The 27,490-nt window shown below is 42.1% G+C and overlaps 1 protein-coding gene across 4 annotated transcripts in view; it reads right to left on the bottom strand.

Annotated features, from left to right (window-relative positions):
• Positions 1 to 27,490, bottom strand: part of PRKDC (protein kinase, DNA-activated, catalytic subunit) — a 189,868-nt gene that overhangs the window by 76,382 nt on the left and 85,996 nt on the right. For all 4 annotated transcript variants that reach the window (XM_015145330.3, XM_015145328.3, XM_015145329.3 and 1 more), the window contains exons 41-54: positions 21,657 to 21,864; positions 20,486 to 20,664; positions 19,488 to 19,656; positions 19,182 to 19,247; positions 18,017 to 18,089; positions 16,431 to 16,579; positions 15,602 to 15,739; positions 15,276 to 15,395; positions 13,915 to 14,058; positions 11,944 to 12,095; positions 10,809 to 10,940; positions 9,381 to 9,492; positions 6,103 to 6,227; positions 5,863 to 6,012 (exon numbers count right to left, since the gene is read on the bottom strand). In XM_015145330.3, coding sequence (XP_015000816.2) covers positions 5,863 to 6,012; positions 6,103 to 6,227; positions 9,381 to 9,492; positions 10,809 to 10,940; positions 11,944 to 12,095; positions 13,915 to 14,058; positions 15,276 to 15,395; positions 15,602 to 15,739; positions 16,431 to 16,579; positions 18,017 to 18,089; positions 19,182 to 19,247; positions 19,488 to 19,656; positions 20,486 to 20,664; positions 21,657 to 21,864 — 1,917 coding nt within the window. The remainder of the gene's footprint in view (positions 1 to 5,862; positions 6,013 to 6,102; positions 6,228 to 9,380; positions 9,493 to 10,808; positions 10,941 to 11,943; positions 12,096 to 13,914; positions 14,059 to 15,275; positions 15,396 to 15,601; positions 15,740 to 16,430; positions 16,580 to 18,016; positions 18,090 to 19,181; positions 19,248 to 19,487; positions 19,657 to 20,485; positions 20,665 to 21,656; positions 21,865 to 27,490) is intronic.

Consider the following 27,490-nt stretch of genomic DNA (forward strand, 5'->3'; position numbering starts at 1 on the left):
AAAACATACTTAAGTATGTATCCCACAGATACTATAAAGCAACTACACAGTTAAGTCTACAAAACAACCAGGTAACAACATAACAACAGGATCAAAACCTCACATATCAATATAAACCTTGAATGTAAACAGTCTAACGGCCCCTCTTAAAACCCACACAGTGGCGAGTTGGATTTAAAAAAAAAAAACTCAGTTATCTTCTCTCTTCAAGACACCCATCTCACATGTAACAACACCCACAGGCTCAAAGTAAAAGGATGGAGAAAGATCTATCACAAAAACAGAAAACGAAAAAGTGCAGGGGTCACTATTCTTTTATCAGATAAAACAACTTTAAACCAACAATAGTTAAAAAGGACAAAAAAAGGCATTACATAATGACAAAGGGTTCAATTCAATAAGAAGACTTAACTATATACTAAATATATAAGTACCTAACTTTGGAGCACCCAGATTCATAAAATAAGTTCTTCTAGACCTATAAAGAGGCACTCAATAATAGTGGGAAACTAACACTCTATTGACAGTTATAGATAGATAAGGCAGGCAGAAAACTAACAAATTCTGGACTTAAACTCGACACTTGAACAATCGGACCCAATACATCTATAGAATACTCCATCTAATATACCACAATATACACTCTTCTCATCTGCACATGGAACATACTCTAAGATCAACCACATGCTCAGCCATAAAGCAAGCCTCAATAAATTAAAAAAAAATTCAAAACCATACCAAGCACACGCTCAAGACTACAGTACAATAAAAATAGAAATCAATACCAAGACCTCTCAAAACCACACAATTACATAAAAATTAAACAACTTACTCCTAAATAACTGTTGAGAAAATTATTAAGGCAGAAATCAAATTTTTTTCAATTACGGAAAACAGGGACACTAAATGCCCATGTCAAAACATTAGAAAGACCTCAAATCAATAATCAAACATCGCATATAAACTAGAAAAACAAGAACAAACCAAGTCCGGGTGCAGTGGCTGACGCCTGTAATCCCACTTTGGAAGGTCAAGGCAGAAGGATCATTTGAGGTCAGGAGTTTGAGACCAGCCTGACCAACAAGGTGAAACCCTGTCTCTACTAAAAATACAAAAAAAGGCCGGGCGCGGTGGCTCAAGCCTGTAATCCCAGCACTTTGGGAGGCCGAGACGGGTGGATCACGAGGTCAGGAGATCCAGACCATCCTGGCTAACACAGTGAAACCCCGTCTCTACTAAAAAATACAAAAAACTAGTCGGGCGAGGTGGCGGGCGCCTGTAGTCCCAGCTACTCGGGAGGCTGAGGCAGGAGAATGGCGTAAACCCAGGAGGCGGAGCTTGCAGTGAGCTGAGATCCGGCCACTGCACTCCAGCCTGGGCGACAGAGCGAGACTCCGTCTCAAAAAAAAAAAAAAAAAAAAAAAAATACAAAAAAATTAGCCAGGCATGGTGGTGTGCACCTGTAGTCCCAGCTACTCGGGAAAGAGGCTGAGGCAAAATAGCTTGAACCCAGGAGATGGAGGTTGCAGTGAGCCAAGATCGCACCACTGCACTCCAGACTGGGCAACACAGTGAGACTCCGCCTTAAAACCAACCAAAGCAAAACAAACCAACCCTAAAGACAGCAGAAGAAAAGAAATAACCAAAATACAGAGTGAAATTGAACGAAACTGTGATCCAAAAATCTACACAAAGATTCAACAAAACCAAAAGTTGATTATTTGAAAGAATAAACAGGATTGATAGACCTCAAGCTAGATCAATAGGGACAAAGAGAGACAGACAGAAGATCTAAATAAGCACAATAAGAAATGACAAAGATAACATTATATCTGATCCCACAGAAATACAAAAGATCCTCAGAGACTATCGTGAACACCTCTACATAAGGAAATTAGGAAATCTAGAGGAAATGGATACATTTCTGGAAACATACAAGCTCCCAAGATTGAACCAGAAATTTAAAAACAAACAAACAAACAAACAAACAAAAACACCTGAACAGACCAATGAGGAGCTCCTAAATTAAATCAATAATGAAAAAAACTTACCAAGCAGAAAAAAAAGAAAAAAGAAAACAAAACCCCCAGGGCAGATGGATTCACAGTTAAATTCTGGCAGATATACAAGGAACTGGTACAAATTCTACTGAAACTATTTCACAAAACCAAGGAGAAAGGATTCCTCCTTGACTCATTCTATGAAGCCAAAATCCTGATACCAAAATCTGACAGGACACAATGAAAAAAGAAAACTTCAGGCCAAATCCCTGATGAATACAGATGTAAAAATCCTCAACGAAATACTAGCAAATTGAATCCAACAACACAACTAAAGGTAATGCATGACAATCAAGTATGCTTTATTCCTAGGATGCAAGGTTGGTTCAACATACACAAATCAATGTGATTCACCACATAAACAATTAAAAACAAAAGCCTTATGATAATTTCAATAAATGGAGAAAAAGCTTTCAATAAAATCCAACATTCTGGGCTAGGCACAGTGGCTCACACCTATAATCCTAGCACTTTGGAAGGCCGAGGCGGATGGATCATTTGAGGTCAGGAGTTCAAGACCAGCCTGGTCAACACGATAAAACCCTGTCTCTACTAAAAATACAAAAATTAGCCAGGCATGGTGGCATGTGCCTTACTCAGGAGGCTAAGGCAGGAGAATCACTTAAACCTGGGAGGCATAGGTTGCAGTGACCTCAGGTCGCGCCACTGCACTCTAGCCTGGGTAACAGAGAGAGACTCTGAGAGAGAGAGAGAGAGAGAGAGAGAAAATCCAACATCCTTGCATGATAAAAACCTTCAACTGGCCGGGCGTGGTGGCTCATGCCTGTAATCCCAGCACTTTGGGAGGCTGAGGCAAGCGGATCACAAGGTCAGTAGTTCGAGACCATCCTGCCTAACACGGTGAAACCCAGTCTCTACTAAAGAAAAAATACAAAAAAATTAGCCGGGCGTGGTGGCGGGCACCTGTAGTCCCAGCTACTTGGGAGGCTGAGGCAGGAGAACGGCGTGAACTCAGGAGGCAGAGCTTGCAGTGAGCCGAGATCACGCCACTGCACTCCAGCCTGCGTGATACAGCGAGACTCCATCTCAAAAAACAAAAACAAAAACCCTCAACAAACCAGGCGTCAAATGAATATTCCTCAAAATAGTAAGAATCATCTATGACAAACCCACAGCCTACATGATACTGAATGATGGCAAAAACTGGAAGCATTCCCCTTGAAAACTGGAAAAGACAAGGATGCCCACTCTCATCACTCCTATTCAACATAGTACTCGAAGTCCTACACAGAACAATCAAGCAAGAGAGAGAAATAAAATGTATTCAAATAGGAAAAGAAGAAATCAAACTATTCCTCTTCTCTGATGGTATGATTCTATACCTAAAAAACCCTAAAGACTCTGCCACAAGGTTCCTAGAACTGATAAATGACTTGAGTAAAGTTTTAGGACACAAAATCAATGTACAAAAATCAGTAACATTCCTATACACCAATGACATTACAGCTGAGAGCCAAATCAAGAATGTAAGCCTATTTACAAAGGCAGAGAAAAGAATAAAACACCTAAGAATACAGCTAACCAAGGAGGTGAAAGATCTCTACAAGGAGGACTACAAAACACTGCTGAAAGAAATCGGGTATGATACACATAAATGAAAAAATACTGTTAGAATAGCCATTCTGTCCAAAGCAATCTACAGATTCAATGCTATTCCTTTCAAACTACCTATGTCACTTTTCACAGAATTGGAAGAAACTATTCTAAAATTCATATGAAACCAAAAAAGAGCCCGAATAACCGAAACAATTCTAAGCAGAAAGAACAAAGCCAGAACATCATATTACCCAACTTCACTATACTACATGGCTACAATAACCAAAACAGCATGGTACTGGTGGGGGAGGGGGGGAGAACCACAGACACACAGACCAATGGAACAGAATGGAGAACCCAGAAAAAAGCCACAGACCTACAACCATCTGATCTTCGACAAAGTCAACAAAAATAAGCTGTGGGGAAAAGATGCCTCATTCAATAAATGGTGCTAACTGGCTAACCATATGCAAAAGAATGAAACCAGACCCCTGCCTATCACCATATAAAAAAATTAAGATGGATTACAGACTTCAATGTGAGACTTCAAATTATAAAAATTCTAGAAGAAAATCTAGGAAATACCCTTCTCAATATCAGCCTTAGCAAAGAATTTAAGACTAAGTTCTAAAAAGAAACTGCAACAAAAACAAAAATTGACCAGCAGGACCTAGTTAAATTAGAGACTCTGTGCAGCAAGAGATACTATCAAGCGGGTAAACAGACAACCTATAGATGGGAGAAAATATTCAAAATATTCACAGACTATGCACCTAATGAAGGGCTAATATCCAGAATCCATAAAAAACTTATTCAACAAGTAAGAAGCAACCCCATTAAAAAAAATTAGCAAAAGACATGGATACTTCTCAAAAGACATAAAAGTGGCCAACAAATATATACATATACGTATATATGTATATGTATATAATTGTACATATACGTATATACGTATATGCATATAATTGTATATATACATATATATGTGTGTCTGTGTATATATATATAAAGGTCATCACAAATCATCAGGGAAATGCAAATGAGATACCATCTCACACCAGTCAGAATAGTTTTCTTAAAAAGTTAAAAATATAGCAGATATTGGCAAGGCTGCAGAGAAAAAGGAACGCTTATACATTGTTGGTGGGAATGTAAATTAGTTCAGCCACTGTGGAAAGCAGTTTGGAGACTTCTCAAGGAAGTGAGAGTTGAACTATCATTTGACCCAGCAATCCCATTGCTGGGTATATACACAAAGGAAAATAAATCATTCTACCAAAAAGACACATGCACCCATATGTTCACCACAGCACCATTTACAACAGCAAAGACATGGAATCAACCCAGGTGCCCATCAATGGTGGACTGGATAAAGAAAATGGCACATATATACCATGGAATATTAGGCAGCCATAAAAAAGAATGAAATGTCCTTGCAGCAACATGGATGCAGCTGGAGGCCATTGTCCTAAGCAAACTAGTACAGAAACAGAAAAGCAAATACTGCATGTACTTACTCATATGTGGGAGGCTAAACACTGAGTACACACAGACATAAAGTCAGGAACAACAGACACTGGGGAACAAACAAAGGGGAAGGCAGGATATGAGGCAAGAGTTGAAAAACTACCTGCTAGGTACTACGGTCACTACCTGAGTGACAGATTCATCTGTACTCCAAACCTCAGCATTACGCAATACACCTTTGTATCAAACCTGCACTTGTACCTCCTGATTCAAAAATAAAAGTTCAAAAAATGAAAAAAAAAGTACATAGACTAAGACTGGAAAAGAGTACGGGGACAGGGAAATAATATAATGTAAGTGATCAGCAGCTTTCTCTTTTAATATATACTTTCATGCTATATTGCAATTTTGAAAATAAATGAACAATTTAAACACATTAACAGAAGCTTCTCACTTGGCAAAATAGGTACAGAACTCAAAAGCACACATTTTAAATCTGAAGAGAGCCAAGGTAACCCCACAGGCCACCTCCTTCATTTATGGGTGAAACACGCCCTAGGATGTGGCTCCCCAAAATGCCAGGCCAAGGGCGCAGGGAGCAGGCCCACCTCAGCAGATGTCCTATTCTTAAGGTGCCTTCACCTTTTCTTCAGAGATTCCAACTTCACAAACGTGCATATCATCGAAACACACAGGTTCTTCTTGAGTTGAAGATGTCTGAACAAATTGACACTTTATGAGCCAATGGGACCCAAGAGCAGGGCTAGTGTTCACTCACCTATGTCTCATGACTTGAACGAAGTCCTTGCTCTTTAACTGGAAGTACAGCTCTGTCATTGCCTCCACACGACAAAGTACCACCTCCAGACAGAGTGTTTTCAACACTCCATGAAATTTTGGCAGCAGAAAGAACACAGCATTCATGAACCTGGGGGACAAGAGGACTGGTGAGAGGAGGGCCAAGGACCCTTCTGCCCCCACAGGCTCCGTGGACACAGGCTCCCTGGACAGCCCATACCTGTCTGCAAGAGGAGGGAAGCTCTTGGTCACTTTGTTTAAGCACACAATAAACTTGTCCTCCATGGTATTTTGATGTTGCTTCAATTGTTTCGCAACCAGTTCACACAGAGACTCCTCCAGCATCTGAAAAATTAAGTTTATTTTCAAATACACAGAAGTGGAAATGTAGATTAAGCACTGAAAGTAAGGTTTATCGAGTATTTAAGTGAGCCCAAAGAAGGTGTTCAATGTTATCACCTACAACAAGGCAGATGATAGGACAGTAGGTGCTGGGGATGTCTGCTGGTCGGCACTGACCATCGCACACCCTTAGGTTCTGGATCCTTGAGTTCCTACACCTCAGTGAGCCAGTCCACATCACTGTGCTCTGCACTGAGCACCCAGGTGTCTGGTTCGTGGGGATGTCAGATCAATGAAGATTAGCGTTTCCTACTGACACCAAAACACTTGGTAGGACCAGTAAGTCCTTTGAGAAGCTAAGTTAAATGGCTAAATATTGTTTGAGACATATTTTATGATGTTCAGATTTCTGATAAAAAATATTCACACGGACTAGAATTTTCAAACAATTCTATTCACACAGCAGTCCACATCACTGTCTGCTCACGTCCTGCCTCTTTTCACCAAGTGCTGCTAACTGTTACATATTCATCTGTATATCATCTGTCTCCCCTCCCTAAATGCCAGCTCCCCAAGGGCAGGGACGTGACCTGTCCTGTTACCTACTGCATCCCTAGAACCTAGAACCAGAAAGTCCTCAAATGTCCTCCACACAGAGAAGCACTCAGTGGAGTCCACTGGAAGGAAGCAACAGAAAACACTGCTGTCCTTCCTGGCTCACCTCCTTCCTCACAAACATCAGAAAGAGGTGTAGGCAACCTTTTCAAAGGCATGAAGACTGAACAGTTTTTCAATGCAAACTCAACACAGACTGAGCACCTCAAATCTGAAAATCCAGAATCCTCCAAAATGCAAAACTGTTTGAGCCTCAGCATGACGCTCAACCAAACGTTCACTGGAGCATTTGAATTTTGAATTTTTGAATTAGGGATGCTCAAACAGTAACTATCATGAAAATATTGCAAAACCAGAAACTGAAAACACTCCTGGCCCCAAGCATTTTGGAATAGAGATACTGTACCTGTAGTATGAGGCTATTTTTAAATTATCTTAAGAAAAACCCTTAACACAAAACCACAAATTTCAACGGCCTGAACCCCATATAGAATACATATAGTATTACACTACCGATTCATCAGCTGTCTTTTTATTAAAAGTATTTAATACGACAACACAAGGAAATGACCACAATCTAGCAAGTAAAGAAAGCAAGTTATAAAACAGTATGAATAAGAGAGACCAAGGACAGTTGAGCTGCGTGCCACAGGTGTTGAGGGATGTTGCGTGGGAAGAGCACAAGCCTCTCTTACTGACTTCTTTTTATTTTTTTTGAGACGGAGTCTTGCTCTGTCACCCAGGCTGGAGTGCAGTGATGTGACCTCAGCTCACTGCAAACTCTGCCTCCCAGGTTCAAGGGATTCTCCTAGCTCAGCCTCTTGAGTAGATGGGATTATGGGAGTGTGCCACCACGCCCAGCTAATTTTTCTATTTTTTGTGGAAACAGGGTTTCACTATGTTGGCCAGGCTGATCTTGAACTCCTGACTTCAAATGATCCACCTGCCTTGACCTCCCAAAGTGCTGGGATTACAGGCATGGGCCACAGCACCCGGCCTCTTACCAACTTCTTTATGTTTACTCTGCTTTCCAAATTTCTACGATAAATCTGTATCACTTTTATATTCAGAAAAAAATATGTAAAACAGAAGTGTTTTTTATTCTTAAATTGAAATTTAAGCCATGAGATTAAACCTGGGGATCTGCTGTAACTTGCTCCATTTATGGTGGAAATGAAGCATATTATGTAGATTCAAACCTCATATTTAGGGATGTTAGAATCATCTTGTAAAAAAGTTCTACTGAATTTAAAAAATCTGTTTATTTACAAAAATAGCTGATAATCCCTAAAATAAATTACAAGTAATGTTTGATCTTCCCAAAGGGGTCATCTTAATTTTATTTTAAATCCAAACAAATCCGTATTTGGTGACATGGACAAGGGTCCAATCACAGCACCGGGCCCACTGGTGCCTGCTCAGGACCACCTGGCTTCTCCTGAGCCTCTCCTCATCCAGCCCCACAGTGACTGGGCCTGGACTCTACTCTGTCCTTTCTTTCAGGAGAGTTAACTGAGCTGGGGGTGCAAACTTGAGAATCATGAACATAAAGGCAGTCTATATCAAGTCGTGAGGCTGAATGAGGTGGGTAGGGGAGCAGTGAGTGAGGCCACAGCAGAGCTGTGGAGGTGGTCAGGGAAACGCAGCTGAGGAAAGAGAGAAGGGGCCGCCACAGGAGGAGGACAGGAGCCAAGAGTGTCCTCAGGGTGTGACCAGCTGGGCCACCCCTAGACAGGCTCTGCAGCAGCAAGATCCCGAGGGACCCACAGAGCACCTAATCCCAGTGATGACCCTGAAACCCACAACCCTGCTTGGGCAACATGGCAAAACCTTGTTTCTACAACAAATACAAAAATTAGCCAAGCATAGTGGCATATGCCTGTAGTCCCAGCTACCCAGGAGGCTAAGGTGGGAGGACGGCTTGAGCCCAGGAGTGCAAGGCTGCAGTGAGGTATGATTACATCACTGCACTCCAGCCCAGGTGACAGAGCAAGACCCTAGCTCTAAAAAGACTTTAAAACAGTAAGGAACACGTTACTTCTTTATTCAGTCCTCTTATCTGAACAGTGCACTGCACTTAAAAGTTCAGTTAGGCTCATCTCACAGTCCTGTCCAGTGGGCAAGGCAGCAGTACTGAGAGGGTCGCCTGGGAAGTCCCTTCCCCTGTTCAATAGCTACACCAAAAACTGCAAGGGGAGGAATGGACTGGGAGACCACAGCAGCTATCTACCAGGACAATTTCCTCCACAAGGAAATCCTGAGACCACATTCACAGTAATAAAAGCTGGTTAAATACTCTCATCTTGATTTTATATTACCAAGACGGTTGCTGACCTCTCCACGTTCACCAAGTTTCCAAGGTGTCTAAAAAACTGAGTGTTGTATTTGCTGTATTATAGTAAGGAACAGTAAAATATTAATAAATGCAGATGCCCATTTTGTTTCTAATACCATACAGGAAATAAACATGTAAGTATCAAGGGTCATAACATATCAAAATAGAGTAAGAGGTATTTATTGAAAATTGCATAGCACACTCACGTTTCTTCTCTCCATAACATATCGAAGTATAAGTCCTAAAACTTCTGCTGCAGCAGCATACACTTCTTTATATCTTACAAAGGACATATTATTCACCAAAGCCTGAAAGTATCTACAATAAACACAGAAAAGACATATGCATCAAATAAACCATTCTGTTGTTCCACAAATATAAATGACAATTTTCCTTTTCATGTCATACTGACAGCCTAAGTTGAGGAAATCTAAATATAGAACGTGATGCAAATTCCATGTACAAATGCACACATCAGCATGTATTTAAGGGTGCCCGATGTCATAACCAGAAAATCGTAGGGCAGTCTGCTGTCCCATCATGCAGAACCGCTGCAGCTGGACCATCCCATAAGGCTGAACAGAAAGCTGCAGTGAAAGACAGAGCTACTATCCAAGATCACGGGGCACTGACTCCCTTTCAAAATCCACCTACTATAGCAGGACAAGGACAATAAAATGAAAAACAGCATACTCCCAATGCCATGCTGTGTGAGGAGGCTTCCCAGGGAGCCTCGCATCCACTGTCTGCACTCAGGGGACTCTGCAAGGTTGTTCTGGCATAGAAGCCAAAGGCCCAGCCAGTGACTGTCTAAAAGGAGCCGAGTTCCCACTGAGGCTGCTGCGAAGCTGGCTGACTGCCTCAGCCCTGAGGTCACGTGTCATCTCTGGCACCAGTAACTGGTCCAACGGTGCTGGGGGGCCAACACAGAGGACCAAACAGAGAGAGTGAAACACTCACAGGGATGGGAGAGTCAGGTAGGGCAGGCGGAAACCCAGGGAGTGGCCAGGAGTCAACACTGACTTCACAACCCTCAGGAGCAGGACAAAGAAATACCCTTTTGTGATGTCCCGTAACCATCTTTCTGAGGCCTCTTGTCTTGGCATGTCACACCCAGCTGCCCTAGCTCCCAGGCAGACACTGCAGCCCAGCGTCTACCAGCCTTCAAGGTCAGAGAGCCCAGAACAAAGCCTCCTGAGGGGACTGCGTTACTTTTGGAGGTAAATGTTCAGAGTATCAGTTTAGAAAATAAGAAATACCACCTCTCATCTGTCAGCATGTACATGAAAAAAATTACTGTTTTAAACACCTACATTTCTTATTTGCCCCAAACATATTTTTTCTTCCAGAAAAATCTAAATCCAACTTCCTACATTTAGGAAGAAAAAAAATTTTTTGGTACAGATGGGATCTTGCTATGCTGTCCAGGCTAGTCTCGAACTTCTAGACTCAAGCAATCCTCCTGCCTTGGCCTCTCAAATGTGTTAGAATTACAGGCATGAGCCAACATGCCTGGCCAAGAAACATTCGTAACATGGGTCTGGTCCTTAAATTTATCAAAACTGCACCATACCGAAGTCTGTCAATCCAGTTTGGGTAGACGTGACCTAAAAAATAATCAAGCAAACACGTACTCGCTACTCTGAATGCCACACTGCGGGTCATAGGGAGGCAGGTCATTGGCCATCACGATGCCTAGCAATTGAATCCCTACTGAGTTGTCTTTAGAATTAGGATCTTTACCGGAAAACTTTTCAAATATTAACCTGAAACATAAGCACAAAGGAGAAAATTGAGACTGTCACATAATCAAATAAGAAGCAGAAAGACAAATACAGAATTTTACTTTTTTGAGACGGAGTCTCACTCTCGCCCAGGCTGGGGTGCACTGGTGCGACCGAGACGGAGGCTTGGAGTCTCGCTTTGTCGCCCAGGCTGGAGTGCAGTTGGCGTGGTCTCAGCTCACTGCAAGCTCTGCCTCCTGGGTTCACGCCATTCTCCCGCCTCAGCCTCCCAAGTAGCTGGGACTACAGGAGCCCGCCACCACACCCGACTAATTTTTGTATTTTTTTTTTTTAGTAGAGACAGGGTTTCACCATGTTAGCCAGGATGATCTCGATCTCCTGACTTCGTAATCCGTCAGCCTCGGCCTCCCAAAGAGCTGGGATTATAGGCGTGAGCCACCATGCCCAGCCAAATACAGAATTTTCTAAAGCTACTCTTCAGGGTAAGAAATGCTTTTTCTTTATTTCTGTTTCTTCCCCAGGTCTAGCTTTGACTTTATAGAAAAGCTTTCTTTTTCTTTTCCCATATCCAATACCCCTGCTTGCTAACACCTCCTGTTCACATCCAGGTCACTTCAGCTTTGTAACACTGGCAATTTTATCACCCTCATATTTTAATTATTTGCCTAAATTCTCCCTTAGTTGATAGCAAAACTTTTTGAAAGTTTTAGCTTGCCTAAGGCTACAAAAAAAGAAATTACACACAAGTCCTACCCACCTCCCACCACCCTTTACCCCATGGGCCAATGGAGGGTGGTGCCCCTCCCCAGCATGGAGACATCACAGGCAAGCTGAGGGGGAGGGCAGGGCCACCGGAGGGCGCATCTGGACACACACTCTGGAGGCTGTGGTTTAATTAGTAACAACAAATTATTTCCTTCCTCCTATCATTTCATGTAATTAAATTTCACTGTAATCATCATTTACCACACACTACATTTTAACCTAAATTTCTAAACAATACTGCAAAAACCAGTAAACATACCTATAAGGGATGGATAAACAATCCTTCCAGCACTCGACAAGGGTCTTTATAATTTCAAGGTTGTGTCTAAACACAGCTCTTTTTGGATGAAAGACATGTTTCATTAGGAAATTAAGCAATCGATTTGCTAACACTTCATCCTTAGGAACCCCCTGAAAAGGTACAGAAATTCTGTATTAATATGCGGCACTCCATTCTGGAAAAGCATTTTTTAACTCAAGTTCATTTAAAAAAGAAATCTGGCATTTTACAGGAGTCCGGCTCCAGTTCAAAGCCCTGTGATTTTTCAGAAACAGGCAACAACAAAGGCTGTCCCTGGCAAGAGGACCAGGCACCGCTGGTGCTGCAGTCTCGGAGCTGCCGTCCAGGGTGCAGGCTGTCAGCCGCCATGCCCCATGCAAGCACCTCTGCATTCCTCCCTGGAGCCTCCATGCCTAGGACCCTTTATCTGAGGCCCTGGACAGGGGTCACCTGCAGGGCAGGGGGGCGGCATGAAGGCACTTTCCGCACTCTGACTCAGTATCCAGTGCTTTCTGACTCAGCTCTTCCCCCATAAAACTGCACGGCCTCTTGTTCGGGGCCTCTCAACAGGGAGACAGCCCATGTCTGTGCTAATCCGCCTGGCTGCTGAGCAGTGCACCATTCCAGGGGCAAACAGAACAGGGGGAGTCTCCCTCCAGTGTTAGCCTCTCACTTCCATAACTCCAGAGTGAGTAAACCCTTCACTGCAACCCTCTTTCTGGCTTGCTGTTACTTTATTCAGCTACCCTGAGCCTGGCAGTTCCACTCTCTTGAGTTCAGCTGAGCCGCTGACTCAATATTATCAGCTACATCAATCTCTTCCAACGGATTCTAAGTTAAACTAAACCCCTCTTAATTTTTTCATTTTATTAAGCAGAATACAAAGTATTTCATTACACTAAGACAAAGAAATCTAAATTTGGTTAACTATGAAACAAATGAGATGGGCACATCCAGAGGCAAGCGTATGAGAAAGCTCCGTGTATTTTTTTGTGGGGAGGTGGTGGTGGAGCAGGGAGAACGCAGTCTCACTCTGCTGCCCAGGCTGGAGCGTAATAGTGCAATTTCAGCTCACCGCAACCTCCACCTCCCCGGTTTAAGCCAATTCTCCGGCCTCAGCCTCCTGAATAGCTGGGATTATAGGCATGCAGCACCACGCCCAGTTAATTTTTTTAGAAGAGATAAGGTTTCACCATGTTGGCCAGGCTGGTCTCAAACTCCTGACCTCAAGTGATCTGCCCGCCTCGGCCTCCCAAAGTGCTGGGATTATAGGTGTGAGCCACCACGCCTGGCCCCGCATGTGTATATTATATTTAATACAGACTGTTCCTACCATCTCCTCACACGAAAATGTTTATATGCTGTCAGTGTCCACAGTTACATGAGTAGGCAAAGCTCGAACAAACACACACATCTACGCTGTCAGTGTCCACAGTTACATGAGTAGGCAAAGCTCGAACAAACACACACATCTACACTGCTGGGTACCGCATCTGCCTCAACATAACATGGTGTTACCATCTGGCAGCTACTGCTGTAGCCCTAATCTTGCCATTACTGGTATCAGTCAATACTCTGGGAGTAGAGAAGCTGGCACGAACGCCAAAATCTAGGGACTTCAGGGCAGAAGTTCTCAGAGCCTCCCATTCAGGGTTGGCTGACATTCAGTTTAAACATAGTGTTAATAAATTTGCAATCTCATTTCTAAGGCAAGTAAAGGCAGCAAACAAAACAAAACAAACACCTGACAGCTTCATAATAAAAGCAATGTCAGACGAATAAAACTAGAGCAGGCTGAAGCCATTTGGTTTAGAAGCACACCAGCAATGTAGCAACAAATGCTGAAAACCATAGCACAGTCAGTGAGAGGGACCTGAATTATGTGTCATAGGCTCTATAGGCTATTGGCAAAGGATAATATATTAACATAAAAGATGCATCAATCCTTACTGTCGGAGTGGCCAAGCCTGTCCATGAAAGAATAGTGGCCACTATCTCAACCACCATGTAGTGAATTCCTTCTCCTCCATTGTTTTCAGAAGCAGCCAGCTGCAACAAGGGGCTAAGCCAGTGCTTCGCGTAAGGGCGAAAGACCTACAAGAGGATGTAAAAGTCAAACATCAAAGAATGGTCTTGAATTGCCAAAATATTAATACAAGACTGTATCTTCCATCAGCTAAAATTTCATTCTATGACTGGACCTAAAGCCAAAAGGGAGGTAAGCACGTTAAAGTGAAGTCATTAGTGTGGGCCCTAATCCAATATGACTGGTGTCCTTATTAAAAGAGGAAATCAGGACACACAGACAGATACAAGGGGGGAAATGAGGTGAAGACATAGGGAGAATGTCTCTGACACACCACACAGTGCTCGAGGCTGCCAGATGCTGGGACCAGCCTGGACTAGGCTCTCTCATAGCTCTCGAAGGAACCAACCCTGCCGGCAGCTTGATCTCAGGCCATGGCTGTCTGAGTTCCCCCAGTGTGGCACCCTGAGACCATAGGCCCAGGGTGTGAAGAATCAAGTGAGCCTTGAGGAAAGCAGGTCCTATTGCAGCCCTAGAGCAGCCTGTCAGGGACCTCCTGACAGACTCACCACATCTGCAGAGCTGCCCAGAATGACCTTCTACGGAGCCAAGTGGATGGTGTTACCCCACCACTTAGTGCCCTTCAGTGGTTCCCTGGTGCTCAATGAATGAGCTCAACCCTCTGCATAGCTCTGGATGGCCTGGCCTGGCTGTGGTCCAGACCACACTCCCACAGCCCAGGCAGTCAGTGCAGACTTGCTCAGTTCACCCAGAGACCACCCGTGCTATGCTGCTCCTTCCCTGCCGAGTGCAAACTCCCACTGCACTACACCACGTCTAGCTCAAAGGACTTTCCAAAATCGACTCCAAGATGCTCCTACCTGACAAACTCAGCTACTGCCTAAGTAAGAGTCAGCTGTTTTTCATATAGAGGTAACAGGAATATTTTCTTCCCCCCGCTCCGCCTTTTTTTTTTTTTTTTTTTTTTGCTACTATACGTTGGCAGCTGTAAGAAAGCGGCTACATGTACTTTATACAAAGACCACTTCTAACTCACAGAGGTGAATTTACATTTGTTAAGAACGATAAAAGAATGGTGACGAACAAGTAGATAAATATTGGACGGCTAATCAGAACAAAAATGTCATGCTCTGTACCTTTATATTTTCCTTTTTTGTGAGTGTTTTTAAGTAGATTCACAGAATTGCAATTGATTCATTCATAGAATTGAATAAACAGACTTATAGAATCTATTCAAAGAATAAAGAAATAATCAATTACTTACCTCTTCTGTATTAATAATAAGCTTGGCTAAGAAGAGACGGATATTTAATGATACTATTGGATTTCCCAGTTTGCCATGGAGGAATTTCATCCAAGGAGGAAGATCTCTTGGCACTGAATCCTAAAATAAAACATTCAAAATTACCTTAAAAAGTGGAATAAAATAATGTTACGTTTTTGATATGGGAAAACAATGACAAAGTAAGACATGAACAACAAAAAAAATCACATTTATTTGATAAGCAGTTTGGTTTTGTCTTCAATATTAAATGTTAATATGACACCAATAAATACAGTATTAACAGATAAGATGAGTGGGAAAAGCACCTCTTCTCCTTGAGGCGGGCCCAGACTTCTGTGCATATGCTTCACCAGGGCCGTCAGGGGCGCCATACACTCGTGCCGATTGAGCTCATCCATCTCCAGCTCCAGCACATCATCATGCACCGTGGGGTCCCGCTGCTCCTGCGAAAGGGAGGGCCCAGGAGAGCAGAGGGTACAGTTAACATTCAGTGGACACGGCAGTGGATGTGGGAGGTTCTTTCTGGGGCAACAGCATATAACAAACACTTCGGTAATAACGATGATTTGGTAATATCAAATACACTCACTGTACAATTAACACATAAGAAGGATTTCATGTCCTCCTTGTATCCCAAGTACATATTCCCCCTGCCCTGTCTGCCCAGTCACTCCACAGGGTGGCTCCTGAGGTCAGATGTCTCTGCTACACTGACCCCTGACCCTCATCTATCGTCACTCCCCAGGGTGGCTCCTGAGGTCAGATGTCTCTGCTACACTGACCCCTGACCCCCATCTATGGTCACTCCCCAGGGTGGCTCCTGAGGTCAGATGTCTCTGCTATGTTGACCCCCTGACCCGTCTGTATGGTGACTCCCCAGGAGTGCACCTCAGGTCATATCATCTTTGCTATGTTGACCCCTGACCTCCTACTGTGCTGATGATATCTGACTGCTGAGTCAACAGAATAAAAGGCTAGGAATTAGATCTTTGAAAATTCTCCAAATTAACTCTATACTCTGAGGGCTGTCAATGGACAGGGAACTGGCTTCCTGTAGTAACAGCAAGGCATAGCTGTGACCCCCTTTCTTCACAAACATCGACAATATTCTTTTAGTATGTGAAATGTGATCACCCGTCTCCGAAAACGACCAGTGGTAGGTCTAGGGTCTTGGGAGCTGTATGAATAGCTCTGAACTCCGGTTGAGAAATCAAATTGACTCATTTCTTCACTCAGGGTACTGTCTGCCAAATATGACAGGGAAGACATATAGGAAGGACCATCTGAAATATAAAAAAGGAGAAAATTACATGTATTCAAACACAATCAGTAAGAAATGTACTTCTCTAAACTCAAATGATATGAAAATGAAAGGGTATTTTAATCTAAGGTTTTCATCAACCGGGTGATTATTAACCCATTATCCAGATTAAGAAAGCAAAAAGGAAATGGGGAAGAGACCTCAATTTCTTTTTGTTGTTATCAAGCAGTTATTCTGTCATAGACAAGGAAATTGTTATACTGGGCCAATTTTGCATATGATTAACAAATTTTCTTTGCATTTAAAATTTTGATAATGTACATTTTGCCCATTAAGTCTAACATAAATGTGGGAAGAAATACTACTGAAAAGTAGCTAATCCAAAACATTTAAGGGATTTAGAAAATTGGTCCAAATTTTATTCTCATATCAAGAAATGATGATACAGCTATAAAGAAAAATTAAGCAAAAAACAAAAACAAGGAGCATATAGAGGGATAGAGGACTAATTTTAAATAGAAGAGTCTATTTCAGGGGTTGACATTAAACAAAATGTCATGAGGTATGCTGACACCTGGGGTTGAGGGTATTAGTGGAAACAACCTGGGGCAAAAGCAAGCCTGGTGCCTACAAGGCACAGGGAGGACCCTTATGCTGGAGTGAGCAGGAAGAAGGGCTGCAGGGGAGGGGGTCAGCAGATCAGGGTCTTTGAGCAGCTCTGTCCTGAAGGAGATGGGAACCCACAGTGAGGTTGGGCACAGAAGAGTGGCTGGAAGGACTTGTATTCTACTGTAGACTTCTGAATGTATCTAAATAACATACAAATACAGCCGGGCGCGGTGGCTCAAGCCTGTAATCCCAGCACTTTGGGAGGCCAAGACGGGCGGATCACGAGGTCAGGAGATCGAGACCATCCTGGCTAACACGGTGAAACCCCGTCTCTACTAAAAAAAAAAGTACAAAAAACTAGCCGGGCGAGGTGGCGAGCGCCTGTAGTCCCAGCTACTCGGGAGGCTGAGCCAGGAGAATGGCGTAAACCCGGGAGGCGGAGCTTGCAGTGAGCAGAGATCCGGCCACCGCACTCCAGCCTGGGTGACAGAGCAAGACTCCGTCTCAAAAAAAAAAAAAAAAAAAACAAACATACAAATACAATCCATATGCAAACAATAAAACACCAAGCTAATTCTGTACTTTTAAAAAAGTGTAACATATCTGAGCCCCATCTGGCTGCTCTGAGACCTTTTCATGCAGCTCAGTTTAGCTAAGTACATTTCTTTCAAAATATAATTCCATTTGCCACTTAAAATACTTTTTCAAACTCAATTTCAATGTTTTAGGGCACTTAAAGCATTTTCTATTTACATAAAAAAAATCTTACTCCTCTACTTGTCTTAGAACGAAACAAAACAAAATAACCCACCGATTTGAATCCTTTCTCATGATTTTGAAAACATCCTACCTGAGTCCCCATTTGCTGCTTCTCTGGCTTCCTTCCTAATTTCAATGTACTTTTTCTTTCTTTCCATAGGAACCTATTGGGCAGAACAAAAATGTAAAACATTTTATAATAACAGTCATGCTTTTTCTGTTTTAGTAGCAATCTGGTAAAAAAAAAAAAAATTATAAATTTTTAAACAAAACAAATCAAAAAATTTTAAAACAAAACAAATTTGAAAGCACTCAAAACATAACCTCAACAAGAGACTAGTGAGTGTCCCTTAAGGAAAGCCCTTCCTGCAGATTCCCACAGAACTTGGCCCAGGCACTTAACCTCCATCTCAGCTCTGGTATAGCTCACTGCATACAGTGTGTACTAAGCTCTTATGCCTGGATTGCTGATAAATTTTATTATCTCTGAGCCTCAATTTCTTCAAATCTAGTTATGATATCATGGTGCCTTACACTGTTGTATAGAAGTAACATACAGCATGTGTCTACATGCTTAAGGTGCTAATTTTGTTGTTTTTTAGTTCTTTGAACATATGCCTAGAAAACAATCCTAGTCTTGTTCAAGGCAGGATCACCATTCACATATAGTGGTGAAGCACTAAGACGTGGTGGAGGTCAGCAGCTGTGCGGGGAAAGTGCACGCCATGGGGGATGAGCTAAGCTCTCTGCCCATCTTCCCATTTCCAATGGGTGGTGAAGGCAGCAACCAACACATTCTCACCAACTGTCCAATTGCTGAGGCTGGCACGTCAATCTGAGTTTGGCTAAAACAAACCTTGTCCCATCTGCCAGAGCAAGTCTTCCAGTTAACCCATGACTCCTCCATGATCCTGGCACGTTGCCCAAGCAAGTCCACAGTAAGGATCTCAATTTCTTTGACTGGAGCAATTCACTCAGAAAACAACTTCTGGGATATGTCCTAACACTTGCTTTTACTGGCACTGTCTTTCCTTCACATGTCAAGAGATGAAATCAAGTTCTGACAAATTTTGTAGTTGCCTGAGATTGTATCTGAAGCTAAAATTGCCAGTTTTTGCATAAACTACATGAAACTACCAGTTTTTGTTGAAAGCTGACTTGAATACTGGCAACTTAACGTGTTCGACATAATACGGTTTTCTTTGTGAGCACTTGGTAAGTCTTTTTTAACTTAGAACACTGACAATTTCACTCACCTCAACTTCTACAGGAAAATTATAGCGGCGCTTCAGGTCGATCAGATTTTCAAAAATAAGCAAGTTCTGTGAAAACAAAGAATCATGTAAAAATAGCTGAATGGTGAAAATCCTCGTAACTGATGTTACTTTAGAATTAATGCTATGTAGTAACTCATGGAAAAGCACTCCAGCTTTAAATATACCTATGCAGAATTAAAAGAACCACATCTTTAATATAAGATGGTGCAAATTATAAGTTTAATATAATCTAACTTTTGAACTCCTACAATGACAACAATAGTGCACACCTTAGGAGAGGCCTACCTTTTCTGGTTTTTCACTAAACAGAAAACCTTGGTAAAATTTTAACTCATTGAAGACACAGCAGATGACAGATATGGCGCAGTTGTATGCTGCACAATGGTAAAGTCTTCTCCTCTCCAGCAGCTGATTCTCTCCTGCCATGTTCTCTGTAAATGCATCGTAGCACAATCTGCAGAGAGATACACATGACAAATCAATTCACACAACATGGCAATCACTGCTCAAGCCCTAATGCCATTCCCATTCAGCCTTTCTCGAGTGTCAGGCTTGTGCCAGGCAGAGTATTGGGCACTGGGAATATGAAAAGGAGCATGTCACCCATCTCACAGCAAGGGCAGCATACATACATGGATCTCGCAACACAGTGGTCAGTGATGCAACGGCATCAAGTGCAGTAAGTAAACAGAGGAAAGCAAGGAGGACAGACAAAAGCCCAGTCATGACTGAACAGTGACATCATTCACTGATGAGATAAGATAGCACTAAGAGGAGGCTAATAATGATTTTGTTTGGAGATGCAAAATGAGACACGGCAAAGTCTGTGTTCAATATTTACTAGGAGGAGAATTCCATTAAAAGACAAGTTTTAGAGAAAATACATTTGACTACTTTTGTGTTTAGAATGCCTGTTAAAAAATATTTACTATTCCTTTAATTTCAAATCTCAGAAAAAATACAATACTCTAAATCTTTTGTTACTGAAAATCACAGTACTAAAAATATATCAAGCTATTCAAGGGGAAAAACAGCAGGAAAAGAACAGTAAAAGGAAAAAGTTTTATTATTTGTAAAATATTAGTACAAGATAAAACAACTGTTATCCAATACACCCTAAATTAACACCCTAATTAAAGTTCACCTAAGTGGTTTATAAGAAGAAAACTATAAAAGCTCAGTATCTAAATAAAATATTTATTCACATTATATACACAAATAAAAATATATGTACCCAGAGCATTGATAAATACAATAAAATCCAAAATTAAGTAAAATCTTACTTAATCAGTGTCTTTGTAAGTTCATTTCCTTCTGTAATACGCGAGCCATGGAAAACTTGATTAATTTTAGATTCCTTAGCGTGAACATCATCTTTGGGAAGACGAGAATACATCACATCTAGAATCTTATAGTAGCCCATCTTCTTCGTGATTTGAGTATCAAAGGTAGATTCATTTAGCTTCAAAAAAGTAACATATAATTATCTTTGGTCTTATTAAACATGAAATAAACCTTATTGAATATACCAAATTTAATACTTAATATCCTTTAGACAGACAGAATTTTAACAGTCAAAAACGCTAAATCACTTCAATAAGAAAGCATGCAATTGTCCAGGTCTAGAACATGAATACAAGCATTTGATATGTTACACTGGGTGAAGCAGGAAATAATGCATGACATCCAAATAGTGAGCCAAGGGTAGAAAATGTTTGCACAAAATCTTACTGAAGACAAGGGAGCAACAGGTGAAAATCCAAAATTCTCAGCTATTTTGAAGTTTGCATTAACAATGCGGCATCTGGGTATTCATAGTATTTCCCAACACGATTCCAAGGGAGGCTGAGTGATACATCCCGCCCTTGCCCCACAAAAAGTATCCAAAAGATGCCCTCATTCCTGAATCCTACCTCCTCATGTGGCAAAAAAGGACTTTGTAGACAAAATTTAGTCAAGGGCCTTGTGATGAGGAGATTATTTTGGATTGTCCAGGTGGGTAGGCCATAAATGAAATCACAGGCAACCTTGTAAGAAGTATGTGTAGGGAGATTAGATAGACAGGAAATGGAAATGTGACCAAGGAGGAAGAGACCAGGGTGATACCAGCGCAAGCCAAGCAATGCTGGCAGCCCCCAGAACTTGGAAGAGTCTGGGAACAACTCTTCCCTGAGTTCCCAGAGCGAGCGTGGCCCTGACAACACTGTGATGTCAGCCCAGTGAAACTGATTCTGGACTTCTGGCCTCCAGAAGTATAAGAGACTATCCAAATTTGCATAAGCTGTTACAGAAGCCACAGGAAATAAAGGTAGATCCCGTTTAGCCACAGGCTATGTGGCACACTCCTCGAACAGCAGAGGCCATGTGACTGAGCACACAGCAGTATCTAAGCACACCAGTCAAATAGGCTGCTCACTTCTTATTACTATTTAACTGATTTAAGGTGTATGATACCTTTGTAAACCTGGACTTCAACACATCAATGGCATCCACCACAATTGTGCTAAAGAATTCTCTCAAAGCATCCAGGCTACAGTGCCACAGCAGAGTAAGGAGAGAGCGGTCCACAAAGGATTGGCGTGTGAAACTTAGGCGGGGGTCATCCTTCCTGAACATTTCATACACACTTTCCAGAAGGCCTACTTGTGTGACGCATGAACCCCTAAGAAAACAAGATAAAATTATATGAGCATCCCTGCTTTGAAGAGGAACTTTATGAGTGCCTACTACATAACAGGCAAAGTAAACACCAATGATTACAAATCACAAAAATAACTTTAAGGACTATATATATGCAAAACCCACAAAACACAAAAAGCATTTGCACATGAACCATACTACTTTTATTCACTCCCCAAAATCTTCAAATCAAACGTGGGCATTAAAAAGAGGAATGTTTCATTTACTTTCAAATCTGGTCTTGCTTCAAGAACATCTGAAAGGCTCTGGAAGAGTCTCAAGCTTAAAAGAGACACATTTCCAGGATATAAAACTTAGAAGTTGGCCGGACATGGGGGCTCACGCCTGTAATCCCAGCACTTTGGGAGGCTGAGCCTAGCAGATCTTGAGATCAGGAGATTGAGACCACCCTGGCCAACACAGTGAAAACCTATCTCTACTAAAAATACAAAAATTAGCTGGACATGGTGGTGTGCGACTGTAGTCCCAGCTACTCTGGAGGCTGAGGCAGGAGAATCGCTTGAACACGGGAGGCAGTGGGTGCAGTGAGCCAAGATCGCACCACTGCACTCCTACCTGGCAACAGAGAGTCTGTCTCAAAAAAAAAAAATTCAGAGGTTATGATTTTAAAGTTCTAGTTTCTCCCTACCAATGAACCATCGTTGCTATTTTCCAAACAGAAATATACCTATCTGGTCCTTTCTCACCTGAAAATAATATATTTGAATAATCATCTATAAAGTTCTGTCTATAAATCTATAAATTAAGAATGCAGAATTAGTATCTCATCTATAAAAATAAGAGGGTTAAGACTAAACGACCATTAAAATTCTGATGTCATGAAGTTAGATAACCCGTGCAAAAATATTAGATTCAGAAGGTAACTCAGTCATAAAGACTATAGGACACTACTAGATGCCATACAGGCTTTGCAAAGTTCGTTTGGGTACTACAATGGACTGAATGTTTAAGACTCCCCAAATTTCTATGTTGAAATCCTGACCCCCAATGTGATTGTATTAGGAGGTAAGGCTGCTGGGAGGTATCAGTGCCCTTATATAAGAGGTCCCAGAGGCCAGGCGTGGTGGCTCATGCCTGTAATCCCAGCACTCTGGGAGGCCGAGGTGGGTGGATCACCTGAGTTCAGGAGTTGGAGCGCATGGATCACCTGAGGTCAGGAGTTCAAGACCAGCCTGGCCAACATGGTGAAACCCCGTCTCTACTAAAAACACGAAAATTAGCCTGGCATGGTGGCAAATGTCTGTAATCCCAGCTACTCAGGAGGCTGAGGCAGGAGAATTGCTTGAACCTGGGAGGCGGAGGTTGCAGTGAGCTGAGATCACACCTTTGTACTCCCGCCTGGGCAACAACAGAGAAACTCTGTCTCAAAAAAAAAAAGTCCCAGAGAGTTCCTTGCCCCTTCTACCGCAGATGACTCAGAGAGAAGGTGCTGCCTATAAAGCAGGCAAGCAGGCTGTCATTAGACACTCCGTCAACTGGCAGCACGTTCTTGGACTTCCCAGCCTCCAGAACCATTAGAAATGTATTTCTGTTGTTTTATAGGCCACCCACTCTGTGCTATTTTGCTATAGCAGCCTGAAAGGAATAACATAGGCACCATCCTAGGTTCACTTTCTCTTGAGGAGCTTTCTACTAGCAAGCACAGTAGAGATGCACATAAAACATCCGACTCTTACATAAAAAGCTAAGATGGTAAGGAGAAGCAAAATAAAAATAGCAAAGACCTAATGTTAAAAATGGGCCCACAGATGATTTACTGAAAAATAAATGCAAATTAAATATATAAAAATATGTCCAACTTCACTCATAATAAAAGAAAAATTAAAGTAACAAAGGGAAACCCTTCCTCACCTACAAATTGGAAAAAATCCAAATGTTTCAGAATGTTGGCAAGACAGTGGTGAAACTGGTACTCTAGTACATTACAAATAAGGAAGGAATGCAAATAATACAGCCCCAAAAGAAGCAATACAGAGATACCTGGCAAAAAATACAAATGCACTTACCTTTTCATCTGCATTTAGGAATCTACCCCAAAGATACATGGGCAAATACAAGATGATATAAACACAAGGTTATTCACAATGGCATTATTATTATTTTTTTAAAATATTTTTGTAATGATGGGGTTCTGCTATGTTGCTCAGGCGGGTCTCAAACTCCTGGGCTCAAGTGATCCTCCTGCCTCAGCCTCCCAAAGCACTGGGATTATAGGTGTAAGCCACCACATCTGGCTTCCCCGTGGCATTAAGTTTAACAGCAAAAGATTGAACCCAGAAGTTCATTGGCAAGGGGCTGCTTTAAAATACTATGATACTTCTTTGCAATGAAGAATTAAACACCAATTTTTTAAGGAAAAAAATGAGGAAGATCTCTATATGCTGATAGGACAAGATCTGTACAAGACACAAGTGGAAGAGATAGGAAGGTGATGGGGCAAAAGAGGAACGAGAGAGGGCCAGAGACGGAAGGAAGATCCTCTGAATTGTAGCTCATTATATAGCTTTGATTTTAGTCATGTAAATTTCGTACACGTTCAAAATGAAAATTGAGTCAAAAGAAAAAACAAAATTTCTAAAATTTGAAAATTAATTAAATAAGCACTACTAATTGGTGTAATAACCACACATCAAGAAAAAAACTACATCAAATGATTTTGGAACACAAAATTTGACTGTATATCCTTAGATGGCATGTACTAAGAAAATTATAACTAAAATGAAAAATTTAAACTTCATCTAGCTGTCATTATTCTATGTAATAATACTGGTATTGTTATTTTTGAAAGTATTTTGTGTATATTGTAAAGCCATTGAGTAATTATAGACTATCACTGGAAACAACATTAGAAAGGAAAAGAGAACAAGATGCACAGTGTAAAGGAATAAGAAAAAAAGTTACATTAAAATCCTATAAAACAGAAAAAAGAATAAAAAAATTTTAATAGTAAAAAATTTGGTTGTCTTTTATTTATTTTTGTTTATTTTTTCAGGCTCTCTGGCCTTATTCCCAATCTCAGGAAGCATGCAGTCCTTCACTATTACATATTTTGTTGGCTATTGGTTTTTCATAGACAGCCTTTGTCAGTTTTATCACAAATGAATGTTGTAGTTTGTCAAAAGTTTTCCTGCATCTACTGAAATTATAATGAGTTTTTGTCCTTTATTCTGTTAATACAGTATCTAAGACTAACTGATTCCCAGAAAGAAAAGCAACCTTGTATTCTTACAATAAACACCAATAGGTTATGGTGTATAATGTTTTGTGGGTGTTGCTGAGTAGGTTAATGTATCTTTAAACATTTTTGTGTTTATACTCAAGAAGGATACTGGTCTATAGTTTTCTTGTGCTGTCTTTCTCTTATGTTGGTCTTGCTACTTGCCTCACAAAAGGAGTTGGGAAGTGTTCCTTCCTCCTCTATATCCTGAAGGGTTTATGAACTACTGGTATAATTTCTTTTTAAATATTTTAATTCCAGGCACAGTGGCTCACACTTGTAATCCCAGCACTCCGGAGGCTGAGGAAGAAGCCCACGAGTTCAAGACCAGCCCAGGCAATTTAGGAAGAACCTCTCTACATTAAAAAAAAAAAAAAAAAAAAAAGGCTGGGCTTGATAGCACGCCTGTAGTTCCAGCTACTAGGCAGGCTGAAGGAAGACTACATGAGCCCAGAAGTCAAGGCTGCAGTGAGCCATGATCATGCCACTGCACTCCAATAGGGCAATAGAACAAGACCCTATCTCAAAAATAAATGAATGAATGATAAAATTCAATGGAAGGAATGGACCAAGAAAGCTAAATAGAAGCCTCTAGTGATTGTCTCCCCTGCAGAATGCCAAAATGAACAATTATCTGTACAAAAAAGCACCTTCGTAAGAACCAAAAATCAGGTGAGTGATCATAGTACCTGGTTTTAACTTCGTATTAAGTAAAGAGGCATTGAAGAAACTAAGAAAGATAGTCTTCAATCAACTATACCACTCCTTCCCCATCCCCCAGCAGCAGTCACAAACGCAGGACACAGAAGCTGTGCACTTGGGGGAGGAAAAGCACTTTGCATTGGAACTCAGTGCTGTCCTGTCACAGCAGAAACCAACCCAGGGCAGAATTTAGCCAGCACTCACTGAGAGAACATTTAGACCAGCCCTAATCAGAGGCAAACTATCGATTTTCTGGCAAGCCCTGCCACCATGGGCTAAAGTGCCTTGGGGTCCCAAATAAAACTTGAAAGGCAACTAAGATGACAACAACTGCAATTCCTGGGCAAGTCCTGGTGCTGGGCTGGGCTCAGAACAAGTGGACTTGGGGGGGCACATGACCTGAGATACCAGCTGTGGCCACCATGGGAGTGCTTGGCCACGCCTACCCCAACCCCAGGTAGTACAGCTTGCAGTAATAAAAGTGACTCCTTTCTTCTGCTTGAGGAGGAGGGGGAGAGTAAAGAGGACTTTGTCTTGCAACTGGGATACCAGCTCAGCCACAGTAGAACAGGGCACCAGCGAGAATCCTGAGTCCCAGACGACATTTTTAGACACACTCTGGGCCAGAAGGGAACCTGCTGTCTTGAAGGGAAGGGCTCAGCCTGATGGGATTCATCACCTACTGACTAAAGAGCCTTTGGGTGATGAATTATCAGTGCCAACCAGGTAGTACTTGCTGTGGGCCTTGGTTAAGACCCAGGGCCATGCTGGCTTCAAGTGTGACCCAGTACATTCCCAGTTGTTGTGGTCACAAGGAGAAACCCTTTCTGCTTGAGAGAAGGAGAAGGAAAAGTAAAGAAGACTTGCATTACGTTTCATGCCTTGCAACATGGGCACCAGCTTGGCCACAGAGACGCAATATCCCCAGAGGGCTTCTGGGGTCCCCAGTTCTAGGCCTTGGCTCTTAGACAGGATTTCTGGACCTGCCCTGGGCCAGAGGGGAGCCCACTACCCTAAAGGGACAGACTCAGAACTGGCAGCATTCACCACAAGCTGACTACAGAGCCCTTGAGCCTTGAGTGAAAATCAGCAGTAGCCAGGCAGTCCTCACTGCAGGCCTGGGGCAATGGTGACCACAGGGAGAGACTTCTCTATTTTAGGAAAGGGGAGGGAAGAATGAAAAGGACTTTGTTTTGCAGCTTGGGTACCAGCTCAACAGCAGTGGAACAGAGCACCAGGTAAACTGCTACAGTTCCTAGCTCCAGGCCTGGCTCATAGATGGCATCTCTTGACCCACCTGGAGGCGGGGCGAAATCACTGTCTTGAAGGAAAGGACACAAGACTGGTTAGATTTGCCTCCTGCTGATTGTAGAGCCACTGGGCCTTGAATGAACACAGGCAGTAGCCAGGCAGTGGTCACTGAAGGCCTTCAGTGAGACCCAGTGCTGTGCTGTGCTGTGCTGTGTGCTTCAGGTCTGACCCCGTGCAGTCCCAGTGGTGGTGGCTACAGAGGTGCTCGTATCACCGTTCCCCCAGTTACAGGCAGCTCAGCAGAGACAGAGAGACTCCATTTGTTTGAGAAAAGTAAGTAAAGGAAACAAGAGTCTCTGCCTGGTAAGCCAGGGAATTTTCCAAGATTGTACCAAGACCACCAAGGTGGTACCTCTAT

This window comes from Macaca mulatta, chromosome 8 (genome assembly GCF_049350105.2).
Source record: "Macaca mulatta isolate MMU2019108-1 chromosome 8, T2T-MMU8v2.0, whole genome shotgun sequence".
Classification (NCBI taxonomy): domain Eukaryota; kingdom Metazoa; phylum Chordata; class Mammalia; order Primates; family Cercopithecidae; genus Macaca; species Macaca mulatta.